At 30.8% G+C, this 22469-nt stretch overlaps 1 protein-coding gene across 3 annotated transcripts in view; it reads left to right on the top strand.

Moving 5' to 3' along the window:
• LOC118196312 (synergin gamma-like) overlaps window positions 1–22469 on the top strand; it is an 82029-nt gene that overhangs the window by 44782 nt on the left and 14778 nt on the right. For 2 of the 3 annotated variants that reach the window (XM_085824961.1, XM_085824962.1), the window contains exons 10-12: window positions 10200–10284; window positions 18292–18448; window positions 20419–20567. In XM_085824961.1, coding sequence (XP_085681087.1) covers window positions 10200–10284; window positions 18292–18448; window positions 20419–20567 — 391 coding nt within the window. Of the gene's footprint in view, window positions 1–10195; window positions 10285–18291; window positions 18449–20418; window positions 20568–22469 lie in introns of all 3 variants that reach the window. The other variant, XM_035367742.2, reaches the window with a different exon arrangement.

The raw sequence follows: 22469 nt of genomic DNA, 5'->3' as shown, positions 1-22469 counted from the left end.
TCTTTATTTTTCTTGCACAAAATATTTAACTCAGCTTACATCTTATAAAATTTTATCAAGTCATAGCTTTTTTCGGCATTTTTTAGTGAACTATTATTTTTTCTTTTAAGAAATGCGCCTTCTCTCAGTTGTACTTCATCCCTTCAGAAGTTAATCTTGTAATTTTAGAAGACTTTATTAGTGTGTAATTGTGATCATAATACACTGGTGTACATTTGCTAAGGATGAATGAACGTAGCAGTGATAACAACCACAAAATAGAAGGCAGGAAACTGGTATTATTGTGGGATACAGTAAGATGTTTTGTGCATATGCAAATTTTGGATTGCCGAAGTTGTTCGTCATATGATAATATCTTCCTGATATCACTAGATGTTGTTATGTGTTGCTGTGTTATTGGCAAGATTGAAGAAGGGCAAAAATAACATGTTGCTAGGGAGTTCGACATTAGCTACAGTGTTGTTTCAAGGCTTTGGAAATCATTTCAGACAAATGGAATGTGTAGCAAACACCACGGAGGAAAGTTGTATTTGCTGTACACCTGTAAAAGATAGGTACATAATGCTATCAACAAAAAAAGAACCAGTGCAGTACAGCTACTGAGGTAGCAAATCCGTTACTTCCTGTTATTGGCAAGCTAATCTCCTGTTGTATGCAGTGATATCGACAGCATCGCAATTGCAGGAAAGACGACTAGGCTTGTGTGCTATTCTCAAATGAGAGCGAGTTCAATCTGTCATCAGATTGTAGACCCCTAATTGATCTGGCATGAGAGTGGTACTACATATAGTCTGGGAAACATACAGGGAAAGAGACCAATTAATTACATGTAGTGTCATGGTATGGGCTGGGATCATGATCAACAGCCATATGTGACTCTATGTGCTTCCAACTGGGGACTATGACTACCCAATAACACATTAATGATGTTTTGTGATGCTGTTGGTGATTAATTTGTTTTTGTGGACATTAAGCCAACATTTCATTGAACAGTCTCTATCCTGGAGTGTCAAGAGAGTGAAAATATTTAATGCCTCATATGGCCAGCACATTCTCCAAATCTGAATCCCACTGAAAATGTTTGGAATGCTTTGGGGAGGAGTGTTGCTGGTTGACAGTGTCCTCCAATAAACAAGGACACCCTCAATATTAATAATAATAATAATGAATTATTTGAATTCTTTCAATGTCTAAGAGATATACGCGGTGTCTTTGGACATAATAGCATAGTAAAAATGATGCAAACTTTAAAAAAATATATCCCTAGGTTAAAAGAGCTTAAGGAAAAAATAGACAAATTTTTCGAAATGTTATCTGAAATTAATAATTTAATAAATACTTTATGCAGTTGCTTAAATTAATTTAGGCAAATAACTTAAAGCTAATCTGAAGTGTTAGCCTAATTCTTATATAAACTTTTCATTTAATGCTAAACCTAAGAGGTATCTCTGTTCTAGATACAGTTAACACCAGAATTAATAGGAAATTTATGATACGATTTTGATCTGCTTGTGTGTAAATTTTTCATATTTCTAGACAAGTCGTTGTACAGCTGGGCTGCAATTATTTTAACTTATAAATTCGAAAACTTTAAAATTTAAGTAATAACTGCTTAATTAGTACCTCACATCAAACTGTAGTTAATGTTAAATGTCTTTCCCCTCCTCCCCTTTTTTGTGGGGAGGGGGGCTTGACCTATCCTAAATTATATGGCTCTGAAACCCCTCCCCCTCTAATACACCTGCCAATAGCTTTTGTGCTGCACTTTGTCTCCTCTTGCTGCTATTTTCCACAGCTTATTTTGTAGTAGATGACCTGCCTCTCACACTGTTGGTTGGACTAGCCCCATTGCTGCTGTTTGTAACTAACTCTCCGTAGAAGCAAATTGAATTTTTCATCTCAGCAATTATTTGTAGCTGAATTCTCTCCAATTTTGCCTCAAGATTTTAAATTACTATCAGAACTATGTTTGTAACATCTTCATGACTATATTGCTATCACCTGCAAATCTTTTCATAAATTTTATGCTATTCTTATCAAAAGATATGTACGACATCGACGTGATACACACAGCGTAAGGCGAGACCCAGGAACCTGAATGCATGACTTCGTCACTTAATAAGAACAACCTCATCCATGCAATGGCAGAGGAATAAGATAAATTGCTGCTGGGTAATGTTGTACAGAGCATGACATGACTGTGGAATCTTGCATCCCCTTCCATGGTGGGTGTAATATCACTCAGGTCTTGTTTTCGCCTTATCAAAGAAATTATCCATGCTTCACATTTTTAAATGTTTATTACACACCCAAAACTACACTCTAGATCACAACTGCACGACTGGTAACTGAAATATGTACAATACAAAAAAAAAAAAAAGGACAGTTCTATATATCCCGTTCTACTGTGCTGATTGACGAAATTCAACTTGCGTTATTCATGTCTCGAAAGTGTGACTTGGCATATGTAATAGATTTATATATAGCATTGTTCTAATATAGGTATTTTGACACAAAAATGGCATTTTTCTGAAATGACATGCCAATTTGTTTCCATATTTTGATTCTGCAACTCAAATAATGCTAAACTACCAAGTTTTGTAAAAATCGCATGAGTAGTTTTTAAAAAGATTAGCTCTTAAAATTTTAGCTCCTCAGTGTTAATTGAATTTGATATATTTATTAATATCACTTTTTTTAATTAAACTTGCTTGATTCCTTCTTTCAGAATTCGAAATTTTGTACATTTTGGTGCATTTTGAAATTTGCCGTCTTTATAAGTGATAATATAATAACAAAAATGTGGTTTATGCACTTTGTTAAAATTATTTGAAAGAATGAACGATGGATCTTTTTTCTTCTCGTACAGCAGTGGGGGAAAAAAAGAGGAAATTAAGTAGGTTACTATAAATTAAGAATTCTGTTAAGTGCGAAAAATTCTGAATTAAGAATTCTTGGCACAAACTGCAAAAAATTCGCTCTTAAAATTTTAGCTCCTCAGTGTTAATTGAATTTGATATATTTATTCATATCACTTTTTTTAATTAAACTTACTTGATTCCTTCTTCCAGAATTCGAAATTTTGTACATTTTGGCGCATTTTGAAATTTGTCGTCTTTAATATAAGCGATATAATAAAAAAAATATGGTTTATGCACTTTGTTAAAATTATTTGAAAGAATGAACGATGGACCTTTTTTCTTCTCGTGCATCAGTGGGGAAAAAAAAAAGGAAATTAAGTAGGTTACTATAAATTAAGAATTCTGGGAAGTGCGAAAAATTCTGAATTAAGAATTCTTGGCACAACTGCAAAAAATTCGCAAAGCTAAATTTTTTAATATCTCACCAAAAATTACAACATTTTGTATCTTAGCTTAATTTAAGTCGTAGAATCCAAATATGGGAAAAAATTGAAATGTTATTTTAGAAAAAGTCTGATTTTGTGTCAAAATACGTATGTTAGAAGAATTGCTATATATAAATCTAATATATATCTTAAGTTGCCCTTTCAAGACATGAAAAATGCAATTTGAATTTCGTCAGACGGCCCAGTAGAACGGAATATATAGAACTGTCCGTTTTTTTTTTTTTTTTCGCAGTGTACATTTAATTAATACTGAATAATTTCATTTTCATTAATGGTTGCCATGAACCGTCACTTTTCTGACCTTTTCTTAGGTCTTCCTCTTACAAACTAAACTTTTGCCACCTCTCAGACTGAGATCTAGCACCTTTTATGCTTCTTGTTAGTTGGAAGTCACCTCTACATCACAGCCTCATCCAAGGTTGAAATAAGGTGAAAGCCTATTGAAAATATTACAAAAAAATGGTGACATCAAGTAAAAGAATTAGTTACCTATTAACGTCAACAAATCAAATGATAATGAAATTGAAAGATATATAATAAAATACTTTACTTCTACATCTACTAGGAGACTTTTAAAGCTGTAACATACAAATGATAAATAATTAGTAGTGAAATATTTCTAAAATACAGTAGAATAATACTTAATAATATAATTAGTTGCAGTTTTAGTGTCTATGGGTGTCATGTAGTAGCTGCAAAAGTAAACACAAAAAAGTAAGCCTAAGAGCTTATAAATGTGTATAGACAGTTCTTTGCTTTTACACTAGCCACTCAATGTTCTCCAGTCTGGACATCACATCAGCATTGTCCAACTTAGCACCTGGACAAGGCAAAATCATACTCTTATATTTTTGTAATGCTAGAGCCGAGCTTTGTAGCTTAGAAGATTGCGGTATGTCCTTTGTAATGAAAGTTAATGGATTGTGATCAGTAATCAGTTCCACAGGTGATCGAAAGATCCATGTTTCAAACTTTTCAGGCTCCATATCCTAGCATAGACTTCTCCTTCAATGGTTGTGGTTAATTTCTGACTAGCATAACTTATCTTAATATCTTTCCATCCTTTTGTTGAGATAAGCAGGCACCAGCACCTGTTGAAGATGCATCACACTGAATTATGAAAGGTAACCCTGGAACAGGGGTATGAAAACTTGGTACCTCTACAAGACATTTCTTTAACTCCTCGAATGCTTCATCATATATTTCTGTTTAGCACAGCTCTTCAGGACTTCTTCTTTTTGGTGAGCTCTGTTAATGGATAAGCTGTTTCTGCATAGTGTGAAATATAATCTACGTAATAATTACACAGGCTAGAATCCCTTTTAACTGCTTCTTTATTTGAGGTCTAGCTAGCTCCTAGATATGAGTACAATGACTGCCGGAACCGATGATCCTTACCTAAATACTTAATGTGAATCGTAGCAAAGGAACATTTTTTGAAGTGTACTGAAAATTTTAGTTCTGTTTCGAAAAAAGGGTATCAAGATGTACTAAATGATCATTCCAGCTCTCTGAATAAACTGCTATCTCACCGATGTAAGCTCAAGCAATATCTTTGTATTTAGCAAGTGTTTGATTTATCACTCTCTGAAATGTTGCAGTGGCGTTGCATAGACCAAAAAGCATGACTTTAAATTGATAGAGCCAGGTGTGTCTTGAAACATGCTAACTTTTGACTTTCCTTTTCCAAGTGTATGGCCCAATATCTTTTGAGCAAATTCATAGTCGATGTCACATTGTCTTTCCCAACATGGAATAAGAGGTCTTTGATATTTTTCACAGGGAAATCATCTGCTTTTGTTACTGCATTAAGGGATCGTGAAGAATATAATCTTTCTTTATGACACAGACAATGGTTTAAGAAATTTCCACATTGGTTTCTTTGTGATTATCATTGCCATCATTTCTTCAATTTGTCTACTTGGGGCTTCAGTGCTTCTGGAATTAGAGAAATGTATGACTTCTTTCGTTGTGTCATTTAGTCTTATTTTATGTTCTTCTGCTTTGGCATTATAAAAAAGTTGTCATATTTTTACAACAACTTCATCATGTCATCTCTTTTATCACCGTCTAAATGGCTTAACTCTACTTCGTAAAGATGAAAATGATCTGATCTGTTATTCACACTGGGTGTGGGATGCCTTCTCCTAGTTCCTCTTTATTCTTAAATAATACACCTATGGCCTGTACTTTTGGATTAAATTTCCTGGTTTTATTTACGTGAACGCTCCTTATCTGTCAATTTTATTTTATGAGAATCTGAATTACAGTGAGCTACTATTTCTGTGGGTCCTGTCCCGCTGGCATATAATTTATTACTAGAGTCTGGAATCAGCAGATGTACTTGATCTCCTGGTTTGAATCCTTTATATATTACTGTTCGATTAGCATATCTTGCTTATGGACCTTGTTTCAATTCTGCTATCATAGATGCTTGCTGTGCTGCTCTTTATAAATTCATTTTTAGCTCCTGTTGGTACTCAACAGTGCTTTTACCAATTTTTTAGGTAGTGGAATTTCTCAGGACCATGACATTTTTAATACTCCTAATGGACCTCTGGCATCTCTTCCAAACGTTGATTTAAATAGTGATACTCCAGTAGTAAAATTTGGGATTTCTCGGTAAGTGAATAACAGGTATTGGATGTGTTTATCCCAATTTTTAGTGTTGTTTAAAATGATATGATGCAGCATACATTTTAGAGCTTTGTTGTACTGTTCAACTAATCTCAAACTTTGTGGATGCCCTGGTGTCATAAATCTAGGACTTGCTCCTAATCTAGCATGAAAGTGTGTTAATTCAGCAATAAAATTAGTATCTTGGTCACTAGCTATTACATGAGGTATGCTCGTTCTTGTAAAGATTTCTAATAATGCGTCGCGTGTTGATTTTGTCATAATTGTTTTCAAAGATAGCACTTCTGGCCACCTAGAATGTTGGTCAACTAAACACAGTACATACTTGTGCTTACGTGCTGATGGAGGTTCAGTTGAAGTGATTATATCTCTGTTCACCGAGTCAAAGGGAATTTCAGGTCTCCGAACTGGGACTATGGGTATACAATCGCTGGTTCTTTCTCTACTTTGTTATCGACATTCCTTAAAAGTTCTACAGAATTCTTCTATTTCTCGTGACATGATTAGCCAGTAAAATGAATAACAAATCCTTTCTTTTGTTTTTCTCATCCTTAAATGATTTGCAAAAATAGATATGTTTGCTAATTTTAAAATTTGTTCTGTTCTAACTTTTAGCACTACTAATCTGTTCTTCAGAGATCTTTTTGGTATGATAGATTAAAAAATATCCATTTTTCGTTCTTTCTGCATCTTTAAGAATTCTATTAATGCTACCTACTTTAGTTGCGATAGTTTCCCCAAAAGCGGAAATTATGTCTCTATTCCAGTTATTCTCAATAGAGAAATTAGATATGTGTTTTGGATTAAAAATCGAAATTTCAGCACCACAACCAATAATGGCTGGGATTTCGTTACCTGTGGTGCAAATATTTACGCTCTACAATGGTTGCATAATAATTTCATCTGGTTTTAAGCGAGATGGTCCAATTTTTGCTATTACTTTATAACCGGTCTTTTTCTGTGGTGTTTCTCGTTTTAAAGGGGTGTTTAGTTTTTCGGGTTGTTCTGTTGTGGATAAACTTTAGCGAGGTGCGTCGATTTTCCACATATGTAACATCCTTTGGGCAGATATTTACTTTTATTTATGTTTCTCATATGAGGCAAGATATATTTCAATTCCCTTGAAGACTGGGGTGACTTAACAATATTTTCATTAGTATTCAAAATGGTTTTGTTTAACTATTTGCCTTTGTTTACAAAATATATGTCAACATTTTTAGCTAAATCTTTAGGTTTTAATCCATTTTTTCCTTTTCTTAATATTGATGTAAGTTGCAGTTTCTCTGTCTAACGTTTGGAAAATTTCGTTTGAAATCATTAGTTGACATGATGTATCAAAGTCTTTAATTTCACATAATTGACACTGATACTGGAAATTTGCAGGTAATCTAGATATGAACTGAACATGTAACTCTTTAAGATGGCATTGTACTTTTCGAAAATTCAATTAATATTCATAAGCGGTTGGTTGATGGTCTTTTAATTTTAACTTTTAATGGTTTCATAACATTTTAGTTGTTCATCTTTAATTATAAAATAATATGTTAGTTACCTTATCACCTAAAACATTAATCAAAATTTTGGATTTGATCTCCTATGGCACATTTTTGGTAATTAATGCTCTCTCTAATTTTTGGAAAAATAAAAAACTTAATAAACTTAAGTGAAGATTTTTGATCTTCCAGGAACTGCAATGATTAAAGTTTTAATACCTTTTATCAAAATTTCCAAATAATTCCCTGAATCTCTAATGATATCTTTATCCACACGAAATCCATCTTTAACTGTGTTCTGACTTCTAATTTTATTTCTACCTGTGCTAATTTTAATTTCTCAAATTCAACTTTTTGAGCATCTAAGGCTGATAGTGTATCCCTAGCTTTTATTTAGTTTTCTTCTCTAGTTTTTCGTTCCTCAGCTATTGAGTTTAATAACCTGATTACAAATTCAAGATTATCTTTAAAAATTTTACTGTCCTCGTTTTTAACTTTTAATGGAACCACTGTTAAACCAACAGTTGCTGTATCATCAGTTTCACCAAGAAGCAATGCTAAATCTTCTCTTCTAGTATTTTTAAACATTTTATTTTCATTTTATGCATATATATTTAATGTTCTAATGCGTAGAAGAAAACATTGGAAGTTTTAACAGCTTTCGATATCCATCATAGCAGGTGGTTAAGGCATACAGATGAAGGCAACAAAACTGAATTTTAGGCAAAATCACCAATTCTAATTTTCACACATATCCAATTATTTTGGCAGACACTTATTCAATCATAATTAAATATGATAAATATCTTTGTACATTGGTTTTTAAAAAGAAATGTGTAGGCAGTTGAGAAGCAAAGGGTTGAGAGGATGACAGAGTAGCACTTGGGGAAAGGAATGGTATCACATAATTAATTCTACGCCAGTGTACTAAGTCTGATGTAATTGTAGAGACAAGCTTAGGTTGTAGTTTGAGGTTGTTACGTAACATAGAAGGATCTCGAATTTGGGAGAAGAGATGAGTTTAGGGGGAGAGCACCAAATCTAGAATCATTAATTTTGAGGTCGTGCAATTGTTTTTAAAAGCAGCCATCATATTTTCTTATATCTTACATATATATGTGTGTGTGGGTGTGGGTGTGTATGTATGAAACAAAAATAAAATGTATGCAGTAAACTCAAGTACTCTTAGTAAAATCAAATCAAAAGTCAAAAGCCTGCTTTTTCCTGAAGTTTCTTTGTAGTCATCTCTGTTTTCACAAATGAGTGCGTGTGATGTCCCTCTAGTCTTCTTGCTGCCTCATCAAAGAAATTATCTATGCTTCTTCATATTTTTAAATGTTAATTACCCACCCAAAACTACTAACGGAACCTTCCCTTTTCTGACTTTAGGTCTCTCTCTGACAAACTAAACTTTTGGCAAATGAATTTAATATTTTTAATCTGATCCACTGTTTTCAATAGTCTGTGCATATTTCTATATGTATTATTTTTATTTCCTTCACAGTAATGAGAAAGATAGATTGGTACTCTCTAATGTTTAAAAAAAAGATGACGTTTTTTTATTTTCCAGGAACTGGATAAACTGGTTAATGGAGAAAAAAGTCTTAAATTCTCTCTCTCTCTCACACACACACACACAAAAAAAAAAAAAAAAAAGAGGGAATACTTGCCAATTTTGACACCATAACACAAATTAATCACTATTGCAACCATATGATATCGCTAAATTTTAAGAGCTACAGTTTAAAGAATGGAGGGCCCTCCCGTGTTCATAGTTAATCATGGGTCTGCGGAATCTACCAGACATTGAAGGGGTTGCTGTTAGTTTCCTACAAGTGTATAATGTATTGTTAAGTAAACTATTAGTGTTCCAGTTTGCTTGAAATGAAGTTTTATTCTAGTCAATCGAAAAGCGCTTTGCGATATGAAGTTCTTCAAAACGGCAGAACAAGAAATGTAAGGATACAGCAAGATAGCATTAGAGTTTACTTACCAGAGTTCATGTTGCAGCTGAAAGTTATAGTTCAGGGTAAAAAAAAAAAAAAAAAAAAAAAAAAAAACCCTTTAAAGTTGTTTTAGAAGCTATTGCCAAAATATTTTCTACCCGAAATAAAGAAAAACTAATTGCATTACTTCCAAAGTTAGCCAATCCTTCTTTGTTAACCTTTGAGCTATTACGAGATTAAGCAGTTCTTTCTTCCCAAATATGTGCGGTAAGTATCAATCGAAAATCTGTATTGTGAGCTGAGTTTGTTGATGACCATAAAAAGGTTACCAGGAATGTGCCAATAAATTTTTATAGCACTTTTAATTATTTCATTGTATTGACAAAATTGCACTGGAAACCTGATAAAATTTTTTATTTGGATTCTTTGTTTTCAATGTCTCCCTGAATTCTAAAAATTTGCCAGCCCTAAATCCTTTCCAATGTATAATGGTTGCATCGGCTCTGGGGAAATATTTAGTTATCCTAAATTACTGCAATTTTCAGCACCAACAGCACATCTAAAGTCAGTATAGCTAATAAGAGTACCTGAATTTTTTTGTGCAGTTTTAATCCATGAGAATGACATTTTTGGTTTTATTTTATGTAGTTTTTGTGCCGATTTAATTTATATTTAAAATATTTAACTTCTTGAAAGAATGCATAAATTTGTTATATAATTGAAACATGTGACCTTTTTTTATATATATATAGGTAGTTCTAGTCTGTCAGTAGGAATGCCATTTCAAACCACATCTAATGTACCTTTAGCAGATAAGTACAGTGTTATAAGGCTAGAAGAAGTGAGTTTTTGTTCATTGTATTTTTATATTGTGAAGAAATTAATTTTAAATGTCAAAATACCAAAATTTTTAGCTATATAATATTGTTGAAAAATTTCTCTTTTACATAGCAGTCATCTCCTGGTTTTACCAGGAGACTCGGTTTTTCATCAGATCTATAGGTAGATTCCATCGATCTCCCTGTAAATCACCAAATCTCCCAAATTTTAATTTTTAACTTTTATTAAAGAGAAATTTCCCAGAAATAAATAAAATTCATTGAATTAATGAACCTTAAATTAAGCTAATGTAAAATTCATTTCTGTTGATTTTCAGAAATATATTTTTTAAACTTTATTTCATCTGAATTGTAATTTTGTTATATTTTATAGATCTTATTATATTTCATTTGATCTGAGTTGTCTTAGTCTACTGTAGACATTTGTAGATTTTGATAATGAGGATTCAAGCAATGTTTAATCAATTAATATTTGTATTTTAATTTATTTTACTTCAGTAAATGGTACATTACTAAGTTTATACACACAAATAATGTATACATTAATTATTAATTTTATTTTCATTGTGTTTAAAATTACATGTACACTACACAAAAAAGTTCTATATCTCCTGTTCTACTGGGCCGATTGACAAAATTAAAATTGCGTTTTTCATGTCTCAAAAGCGGGACTTAGGATATATATTAGATATATATATAGCATTATACTAACATAGGTATTTTGACACAAAATCGGACTTTTTCTGAAATAACATACAATTTTTTTTACATATTCTGATTCTACGACTCAAATTGTGCCTAAATATTAAATTTTGTAAAATTTGGTGCGAAATTTCCGGAGAAATTCAAAAATTTATATTGGCACTTCCCCCCCCCCCCAGTTTGCACCAAAAATAGTTCACTTGGCAAACTTCTTAATATATGCCAACCTATTTTCCTTTCCCTTTTTACATTGTGTGTGTGGGGGGGGGGGAAAAGTCACATAGTTCTTTCTTTCAAATAATGTTCTTTACATTATATTTTTAATTATAAATGTTATTAGTTTTAAGCAATTTTTTTCTTTTTTGAATTTCATTTTAATTGCTATTTACTCATTCAAACTTCATAATTTAAATCAAAGGTGCATCGTTTATTATTATTATTTTTTTTTCAAATAGTCTTCTTTATACTATATTTTTAGTCATAGTTATTATTTTAGGTAATTTTTTAATTTTTAGACTTTTATTTTAATTGTGTTGCATTGTCTTTTCAGATAACTGTTTTAAAATTTTCTATTCATTCATTCAAACTGCGCATTTTAAATATATTTATTAATATAAATTTTCCAGAATTTAATTTTATTTATTTGAATTGCGTTTCTTTCGGAAGAATACTTTGTGACCCAGACTATGATATGTTTGAAAACTGCATATAGTAAAAGAAAAAATACAGTAAAGCACAGGCAACATGCCTTTCAATGTTCCATTCAGAAAAGATATATAAATAAGAGATATGTATATTCGACATTTCAATTTAGAATGAGTTGCATACATTGCTTTAAACAGTTTTAACATTGTGCCCATTGCTTTACACAATTTTATCATCCTACATTTAATTTCTTAAAATGTTATTCATATTCTACTCAAATACTTTATTTTTGAAATTGCAAAAATCAAATATCATAGAATTTTTTTAAAAAAAATACTAAATTTTATGAAAAAAAAAAAATTTTCTTGTTTATGGCTTGCTCCCTTTCCCCCCCCCCCGGAGGCATTCTTCAAGTATATTAAAAGCATTCAACTTTTTGAAACATCTTGGTATTTCTGATAGTAATTTTAAATAAACTTATCGCCTTCCATTTCAAAAGGGCCCACTAATGACCAAGCAGAAAAGTCGCTGAACACATAGTTTGCTCCGGGGTTCGAATCCTGGCGAATGGGCTGGTTGCATGGATGTTTTCAAGGTTTTTATCATGTATAACATGTATACAAGCTGGTTTCGCTTAAAAGTTCTTCACAAAGGCATCCTTCCTTTTAGGCAGATAGCCCTGCTTTGGCATAACTTAATAATCCATTTCATCAATATTTGGTCAGAGCCTTTATCAGTCTTTAGAGGCTAGACATTTTGAAGGCATGAGATGAAAGGAAAGACTGGTTTCATCAAGAGTAAAAATGTCTTTAGATGATATCCATATATGCCACTGGATAAATTCCTGAATCTTCAAATAATTCGACTGAGAAATCATGGCATGCTCCGTTTATGATACGACATGAGGGTCTATGAAGTAATTTAAATTTATACAACCATACAGTCAAAAGCCAGTCGCTCATCACTTTAATCTGCAATTATATCGTTTTTGTCTTTTCCATTAGCACAAACTCAATCACTGTTATTTGCTGATGTACAAATAAATGTTTTCTCTTTGAACACCCAACTGCCTTGAAGTAGATTCTTCTTTAATTTTTTTTCCCCCCTAATGTCATTTTTTCCTTTTGCATTTGTTTTCAGTGTTGACACAAGAAAATTAAGATTTTTCGATTGTTACATTTCCATAGATTTTGCATTCTTGTCAAATTTTTAAAATATCAGATGCAGCAAATGCATTTCAGCTGAAGGCAGCTTTTCATTTTCTAAACATTTTAACTATAAATAAAGTTTAAAGCAAAGTCCAAAGGATAAATATTTGAGTTAAAAGATTTTTGTTAAATGAAAAAGAAATAAACCACTCCAGCAGCGCTTATCCTGTACCACCGAGTGACCCGATTCTTATATCTGGTACAAACAATCTAAATCATATTATTTAGAATTTTTAAAGCTAATAATTTCTATACTAAAGAAGATGTTTTTTATAATCTACAACACGAGAGAAAATTACTACTTAAAGCATTCTTTCTAAGATGATTAACGTAAAAATTTATATTTATATATATATTTTTCAAAGCTGGGACATGAGCCAAACTGTCAACGTTGTGTTTGCTTAAAAACATTGTGAAAATAAACATCAAACGAACATTCTCAGTTTTAGACAATTCAATTTAAATGCAGCTGAATTAAAGTAGCAGACGATAACAAGGCGAAGGTAAAAATTTACTCTTACAATTTTTTTTTTTTTTTTTTTTTTTTTTTTTAAGGAAGAAAGAAATTTTAAAAAATATTAAACATTTGAATACTATCATCTATAATTTTAAAAAAGGTAGCTTTTTATATAGTATTAATAAATATTTATTACTCATCATCGAGAGAAAACTATCATATAATTAATTCTCCATAAAAAATGTATTTGAAATTTAAGCTTTAAAAATAGCTGTGGCAATTCATCGTAAGAAAATTCATACCCCACATTTGGCGTTATTATCGCTCTAGGAAAAGGTGCAAAATTTCAAAATGCGCAGATATGTAAATTCGTGTATATCTTGGAAAATTTTAAATAAACTCTAATTTTTTGCAGGTATGCTTAGAACTACACCTACTTTAAGATGATGGTAACCATTTTATAATTCAAATTTTTTTTCAAAAAATTAATAAAAATTATTTAAAAATAGAAATTTTAAAAATAAAATACAGAAAATAGGTGAATTTTATTTGAAATGAACTTAAATTTCGAAATGTGAAAGGAAAAATCCAAAAAGTTTAATAAAAAAAAGAGATATTGATAAATACGAGTATATGCCAAATTTAATTAACATTGAGGAGCTAAAATTTTGAGAGCTAATTTTTTAAAAACTACTCATATGATTTTTACAAAACTTGGCAGTCTGGCATGATTTGAGTCGTAGAATTGAAATATGTAAAAAAAATTGTATGTTATTTCAAAAAAAGTTCGATTTTGTGTCAGAATACGTGTTAGAATAGTGCTATATACAGTCAAAAGTCGTTAATCCGGACTCGTCGGAAGTTAGGCGATTCCAGATTATCGATTTTTCCGGATTATAGATCATCAGTTTAAATCTGGTAAGATGGCATGCAAAAATTATAAAACTAAAAATATGAAACCATAATTTATGAAATAAAGAACAATTATGATCTAAAGAGTATCAAAATTTACAAAAAAAAAGCTTAATATTTATTTGTTTACTTTATTAAACATTTCTTTCAATGTAAGTTGTTTAAGTTGCTTCGTTTTTTATGTGATAATACTTTCTCTTTAATTCTATAAACAGACATAATTTCTTGTTCAGTTACCAAGTTCCGCTGTTCAAGTTCTATAATTGCTATGTCGAGAATACCGACTAATTTGTCAATCGAAATTTTTTCGTTTTCAATAAACTCTGTGTCACTTTCTTCGCTATCGTAAGCGAATTATAATGACTAGGAATTTGATTTAAATCATATCAAAGACAGAGTACATCAAGATGAAATACTACATTTAGTAAGGAATTATAAGCCAAATAAAATAAATTCCAGTTCATTGCACACCGCGACGTCCCCCCCCCCACACACACGCAGTGCAGCGTGAAATTGATAAACAGATTTCGGAATGGTTACATAAACAAAGAATATGCCTTTATCCATTTTTTTGCAGAAATTTCACTTTTTGTTAATGGACAATATTAAATCCCGCTACAAATCGGAATTTCTGAAAAAATTCTTTTAAAAGAACTTTCTAGTTCACTTTGTGACTATAAGAAAAATTTCACCATCAAAGACTGCATTTGTTTCTTAGCAGAATCATGAAATTCTGTTTCGCGAACAAAATTAGTAAATAGCTGGCCATCTTCTCTGTTTATTGAAACTGAGAGTGGTGACAGTGAGTTTTCTGGTTTTATGATCTGTGCAGCAAAGTTCTGCTTGTGTATTTGAAAGAAAGAACAAATGAGGAGGCTTTGCAAGAAGAAGATATTGTTGAATGGATGATTTGTCCATAGTAAGCCAACACTGGTATATCAGATGACTGATGATGAAATTAATGGTTCTGTTTTGAACTCGACACAGCAAGAAAACTGTTCCAACAGTGGAAAATACCTAAAACTTTTAGAACAACAGAGCAGGATTACAGAGCAAGAGATTTGTGACTTTGTATAATTTTTAAAAAAAAACTTACTCTGGAGGCACATGCGGAAGAAGAGTAGTTGTTGGAATTGGCTTCAGACGGATTCTTGAAACATAAACATAAGGAGTAAAACTTTTTTTTTTTCGCTTTTGCAGCTGAGGATGGAGGTTTTCGGTAAAACCATCGAAACTAGTCCTGTGAAAATTTGAAAATATAATGCTGATTTTTGTTTGACTTCTGAATTAGTATTTGTCTGGCGTGTTATTGTGTCTTAATTATAAGGAGTGTATTTTAACAGGAAAGGTTCGAAATACATCTTGCCTTTCCAACTTCATATTTATGTTAAGTTGTTTTTTCAGCATTTGTAGACATTATGCTGAAAAAAGGGAACATACTATTGGATGTGGAACCGCATCTAAGTTTAAAATTAACAACCAGGGAATTTGTCATCTCAGCACAATTTCATCCTTCTCATTAATCCAAATAAATGTTATTTATAATTTAACTTTTATTTTTATTTTATTGTGAATAATAATCTTTTCTTATTATGTATGTCATAAAATATAAATATATTTTTATTGTTATTAAAATGCATCTTCTCTCTTTCTCTCTTTTTTTTTGGGGGGGGGGAGGCGAGGGATACTGAGCGTTACGAAAATTATAGAAAGGGAACATATATGTCAAAAGTTTGGGAAACACAGCCCCAAAGTTTTAAAATGAACCTCTATCAGAAATATGTTTGAAACATAAAACAAAATTAAATATTTTATGCTTTATTAATGTCCTTTATTTTCATTCACCTTATTCTATATGTCCTTTTGTACTTGTATATTAACACAACGACCTTAGCACAATTTAGTGATTTTGTACAGATGGAAAGGTAGAAGTTACTTTTTGGGTGCAAGTTGGCGTTTTTCACACATTATTTTAGGAAGATTCCAAACTATCGATATTTATTGTATATTGGTAAACATTATCGCCATGAAGAAAAAACATACCTTTAGCAATTTAAAATACAGATTTTAATTATTAAATAAAGATGACGTAGTCCTTTAAAAAAATAAAACACATTGAAATCTTTTATTTCTTCGCAATTCTTCTCCAGATGTACATATCAATCTGTTTTCACTTCGAATTAAGGAGACTCAGCTTTATGCAAACCTCAGCAATAGTGGTTATCTAGGAAACACCCCTTTAAAAAACTTTCAGCAAAATTCTGTATTCTTGCAGAAATTTTACTGCAGTTTCTTCCATTACTGTTAAATTCCGCAAGCTCATATTTTAAAAGAAAGGCAAAAAATATCACGATTTATTTATAAAATTCATTGGAACTTGGAATATAACAAAAAGAGCGCATACAAAAATGGCAGCGTTACTTGACTGAAGGATTGTTATTAGCATGGTTGCTGTAAGAATGATTGTCAAGATATGGCACATTCTGACAATTTGGCAATTTCTACTAAGGTGGTTGTGTTAATACGTAAGTACATATCCTTAATGTCTTGATTTATTTTTCACTTGTAGTCTAAATTATGATTTATCTTTTCTGTCTTGAAATCTGCGCAATCTCTGGTCCTAAGCATTGTGGATTTCTGGTCTTCTACTCTATCATAAGAGTGATTCTGCTGGCAAAAACATAACAGCATCATGTCTTAGCAAACTCTTACTGGCATTCCAGAAAGATTTTCATTGTAAGAGTGACCACAGAAAGACAATTTTAAAAACTATTAGATTTTATGAGGCTGTTATGTTTTTGAAATGGTGACTCAGGACAGTCAACTGAAAAATGTTTTTTTTTTTTTAAATAGCTTCATTTTAAATAATATGTTGTTTGATATCTTTCTTTCTTTCTTTCTTTCTTTTTTTTTTTTTTTTTTTTTTTAACTTTGTGGATTTCAGTTTTTATGATATAAAGGAGTGTATTAGAATATTAACTTTAGTAGTACCTTTCCTGAAATGTTGCCATCGGAAATAAAAATTTCTCAATCATGATTCCATGTGTGTAATATTCTTTGTCATTGTCATATATGCTTTTTAAACTCAGGTATAAAGCAAACAATCTGCTTAGGAGTATTAATGAAAATAAGCAAAATCATTCAGTAACGATAGTAAGAAATAATATAACTTTGACAAGTCCAAAAAGTATGCAGTTTAAATGCTATGTTTTTTGTCTGCATAAATTTTACAATGAGATATAATTTGGAAAATTTCATTAAAATAAGAGTTTTTATTTTCAGAATTCATGCCACATATGTAGGTGTTGTGAATATTTTATATTCATAACAGATATTACATTTATAGGTTAGAAATTTATTCTTACTATATGCACAAAAATAAGGAAATCAAGGAGCTGTTTGCTTTTTAAAAAAAAAAGCTCAATATAATTATGTGAAGATAATTTTAATGAAATAATATAGGTATTAAAAAGGCATTGAGGCATTTAGCAATCATATTCTGATTGCTAAATTTTTAGCCCAAAAAGACTATTAATCTTGAAACAGTGTTTTGTGTTGAACTGCTAAAAGTGTTGAATCACCTTTTCAGATTGTTTCCACCAGCTATCGCCCTTAATTATGTTTAAAGAAATTAAATAATGATGAATCTGCATAAATGTATATATGTTTCTTCTAATATGAAAAAAAATCAAGCTGTAAACCATCAAATTTTGAATAACGTAGTTCTCCACCTGAATATGAGCAATTTGAAGCCTGAATTTTGAGTTTAAAGTGTATTTTACTGTCTATTTCATATTTTGTAAAACTTTTTTTTAAAAAAAAATCTCTATGCTTTTAAAGCGAGCAGTAGCAACACTGAATGGATTAAAACATTTTGATCTCAAGCATGTGAGAATGTCTGTTGGAAATTCTAAAGATCGAGTTTTAAATATTTTTAGCCCAAATGCTCACAAAATGTGTACGTGTGTGTAAATGGGGGGGGGGGGGCTGCCCTTTTGGGCATAATATGAAATCTCAAAAGCTCTCAGAATTTTTATTATTATTATTTTGTAAATAATAATAGACTGTTTTTATATTTTTCGTAGAAGCAAGATGAAGATCAACATATCAGCAGTTGGTTGCGCTGTTTGCAAAGTTCGGTAGACATTTTACTAACAACAAAAAAGATTTTTAACCAAATGAGTTGTAGCTCTGTTTGTAATGAAGTGCTTAATTCTGAAGAAGGAGAGAACTATGTTAAAAGTTAGTAAAGTGTTACTTTTAGAAACTGTCGATGAAGTGTGTAATGTGATGTAAATATTGTTTGAAAAAAATGGAAAGAGATGTAAAATCTTTAAAATTTTAAGAAATTAAACAATTTGTACTTCATATTTCAATTTTTTGTTTTGTTATGAAATGAAAATGAAACACAGTAGCATGTCAGGTATTTAAGCACCTTTCTAAACTTAATATTAAATCATGTATCTCCACTGAAACAAAATAGTTCATTTGCAAAAACTTGTTAAGTGTATTTTGCTAATTTATAATGATGTTTAAACTATGTTTGCATCTAAGTTTTATGTTAAGTATAGATCATAAGAAATTATTATCAGTCACATAAAAATAAGTATTAATCGTGTATGTCATATTGTACTATAAAATTCATGTTAAAAAGTATATTTAAATTTTATATGACATACTCTTTTTCAAGTTAAAATGTGACCAGTTTTATTTCTGAATTTTAATTTTTAAATCAGGTATACATCTGTAGATGTCTATATCAGAATTCCCTTCAAGTCAGGAAATGAAAAATGGTCAAAGAAAGTTAATAAAAACTTTTTTAAGAAAGTCAAAAATAAGTTTGAATTACTCAAAAGTGTCTCCCCCCCCCTTTTTTTTTTTTTTTTTTTTTTTTTTTTTTTAAGTGCTGGTCATTGCTCTTAAATAATAAAAAGTTCAAGTTTTAAAAGGTAATTTATAAACAAATGTCATAGCTTTAAAAGAGGAAACAAGTAAAGAGGTACTGTAATTTTTGTTTTACTCAGTTCATATCTGAAACAATGTATCATATCCTTCTTCTCCGTCTGTTAATAAATTGTTATTCATTGTTTTCTTTAGATATATAACTAAGTCCTTTTCTGTATAGAAGAGTTATTGCCCTTCTGATATGAATTCTGTGCTTCACATTTAATCCTTTTTTGTTGGGCTGCTCAATCACTGAACCATTCTTTCAGGACGGCACTCTAACAGGATTCAATGTCTTGTGGGAACAAGCAGTTTATGCTGTTACGTCTTACTTTGGGGGAAAAAATTCATAAATTAAATTGTTGTTTCAATCTTTGGCACATAATGAAAGGAATGCTCATGTAGTTAGTATCAGCATTAATTTGAAAATTTTATCATTGTGTTTTCCTTGCCGTTTGAAGTATAAAAAAAAAAAAAAAAAAAGGTTTTGCTGAATGATACACAAAATATTCACCTCAGTGCTAACCAAATTCTAAAAGGAATGAGTAAAATGTTTAAAACAATAGGACATATATTCCCAGATGGCCAAAAATAAAAACAAAAGTATACAGAAGCATCGAGAGCACCCCCATGTGTTTATATCAGCTGATGCAGTTAGTAGCCAACTGTGATTATTTATGATGCTCATCTCCAAGTTTTCTGCTATCATTCTAAAACAAAACACAAAAAATTAAAAATACTGTAAAGGAATATGGATCAACATTCTGCGGTCTCTATAAATTTGACCATAACAGATGTAGAGCTACATTTAGTAGTAACAAAAAATCATCTTATCTAAAAGTTCACATATAATACATCTGCTTTGAAAGTCATTTTAAATAGTGATTCATATGACACACCTGACCATGAGATCATGTTGGTAGCCGATGCACAAGTTACATACCTGTCCTGAAAGGGTTCAAAATATTTCGGTTTAATTTTGAGAAAGTGCGTAAAAGTTTTCATATATATAACCTTAATTTGTTAGCAAGCTTAATATGCTTCAGGGAAATTCTTCAGTTTGATTGTGGAAAATTGGGGCAGTTAAAAATTTGATATCAATGGGAACCCATTATTTTTATAAAAGTCGTATTAGATATTTTTTTTGCCATTAATATTCTTATCTTTTCTTGTAGATTTTAAGCATGTTCAATTTTTATTTTATTTTCTGTCCATACATATGTTGTTTCCAAAAATATGTATATGAAATTATAATCTTCATGCTTTAGATGTCATCGAAGTGTACAGAGTAGTGTGCCGCATTGCTCTGTCATCCAAATCTTCCAGCAAGCAGACAGCTCCTATTCTCAATTTACTGAATGAAGCTGATGAAGCTTGGAACACAATTTGTGGCTTTTTGGCTGGTTCAGCTCTCATGGTAAGTTTTGAAAATTTTATAATTCCCATCCTCTTGTACAATTATTTAGAATATTTTCATATTTTGTGAAGTATATGTTTTTATAAAAGGTAAAGCATTTTTTGTTTTGGCTCGAGTTTTACTATTTATAATTTTTTTCACCATGCTGATCATGTCCAAAAGTTAGATCAATCTAATATAATAAATACTTTTATCCAAATGGCTGAACATTTGCTCATTAAACATTCATTGGGAATGGTCAAACCCACCAATCATTTAGTCATTTTTAATCACCCAGGATACAGGGAGCAATTGATTTCCCATTTGCACTCTTTGGTTTATTTTTATTTTTTTTATTTTTTTTTTTTTTAATATATATAGATAGGCCCGAAGGGCATTAGCCCAGAAGTCATTTTAGCATTTTGCGTTGATTCACTTTTCAAACTGTCGCCATCAACTATTACATCCCTGTATTATATTTAAAGAAATTAAATAATGCAGAATCTACTTAAATGTATGTATGTTTTTCACATTGTGATAAAACAACGGTACCTAAAGCCATCAAATTTTGAATAACGTAATCCTCCAGTGAATATGGGTGGCTGGAAGCCCTAATATGGAATTTATTTTATTATCTATTTCATATTTTGTAAGACATTAAACAATTTTTGATTAAGAAACTCAAAAATTTCAAAGCAAGGAAAAAGCAACACTGTACGGGAAGGACATTTTTACCTCCAGCGCGCGAGACTATGTATTGAAAATTCTAAAGATATGCTCATTTTAAAATTATTTTGCGATATTGCTGTTGAACTGAATTTTATGGTTTAAGTGCGAAGAACATGATATTAAATAAATAAAGGTAACACATAAAACATTAAAAAAAAAAAAAGCCGCTTTGGGCATAATGTAAAATCTGAAGGCTTTCATTATATATATATATATATATATATAAATTCTTCATCATGAATTACGTAGGATTATATTTGTTCTGACATTTGCATTTGAAACTCTGTCCATTTCATAACATTCATTGTTTACTGTAAAAGCTCGACTATCCAAATTGCTTGGAAAATGCCGAATTCTGGATAAGTAAAAATTCCATTAGTTGAGTGCATAAAAAGTGCAATTCACAGTAGAAAATGAATAAAACAAGAAATGTCATAAAAGCCATTTTTTTTAAAGCCCAAAGGAGAATTCGCCTAAAAGGTCTATTAATTTCGTTTTGGCATTTTGCGTTATTTCATTGTAAACACCGAATCACTTTTTAAATTGTTGCCACCAAATATTAGAACCTCTCCTTTTTTTTTTTTTTTTTTTTTTTTAAAGACCCAAGGTACTTTGTTCGTAAAGGACTATTGTTTTTCGTTTTGCGATTTTACGTTGAACCACTATAAGCGGTGAATCACTTTTCAAATTGTTGCCACCAAATGTTAGAGTCCTGCATTATATTTGAAGAAATTAAATAATGAAGAATCTGCATAAATGTATGTATGTTTCTTGCTTTGTGATAAAACGGCTGTACTTAAAGCCATCAAATTTTGAATAATGTATATCTCCACCCGAATATGGGCATCTGGAAGCCCTAATTTGGAATTTGTTTTATTAGCTATTTCATATTTTGTAAAGCATTTGAGTTTTTAGTTAAGAAACTCAAAGATTTCAAAGCGAGCAATGGCAACACTATATGGGGGATTTATCTCCAGCGCGAGAGACTGTGTATTGGAAATTCTAACGATATGTTCTTTTAAATATTTTGTGATATTGCTGTTGAAATGAATTTTATGGTTTAAGTGCAAAGAACATGATATTTAATAAATAAAGGTAACACACAAAATGTAAAAAAAAAAAGGGGGGAAGACTTTTCGGCGTAATATAAAATCTCAAAGCTTTGATTTGATTTTTTTTTTTTTTTTTTTTTTT

This window comes from Stegodyphus dumicola, chromosome 10 (genome assembly GCF_044657685.1).
Source record: "Stegodyphus dumicola isolate Sdum_Otavi_A_Nest chromosome 10, ASM4465768v1".
Taxonomy (NCBI): Eukaryota; Metazoa; Arthropoda; class Arachnida; order Araneae; family Eresidae; genus Stegodyphus; species Stegodyphus dumicola.
This window is presented reverse-complemented; position numbering and strand designations above follow the sequence as displayed.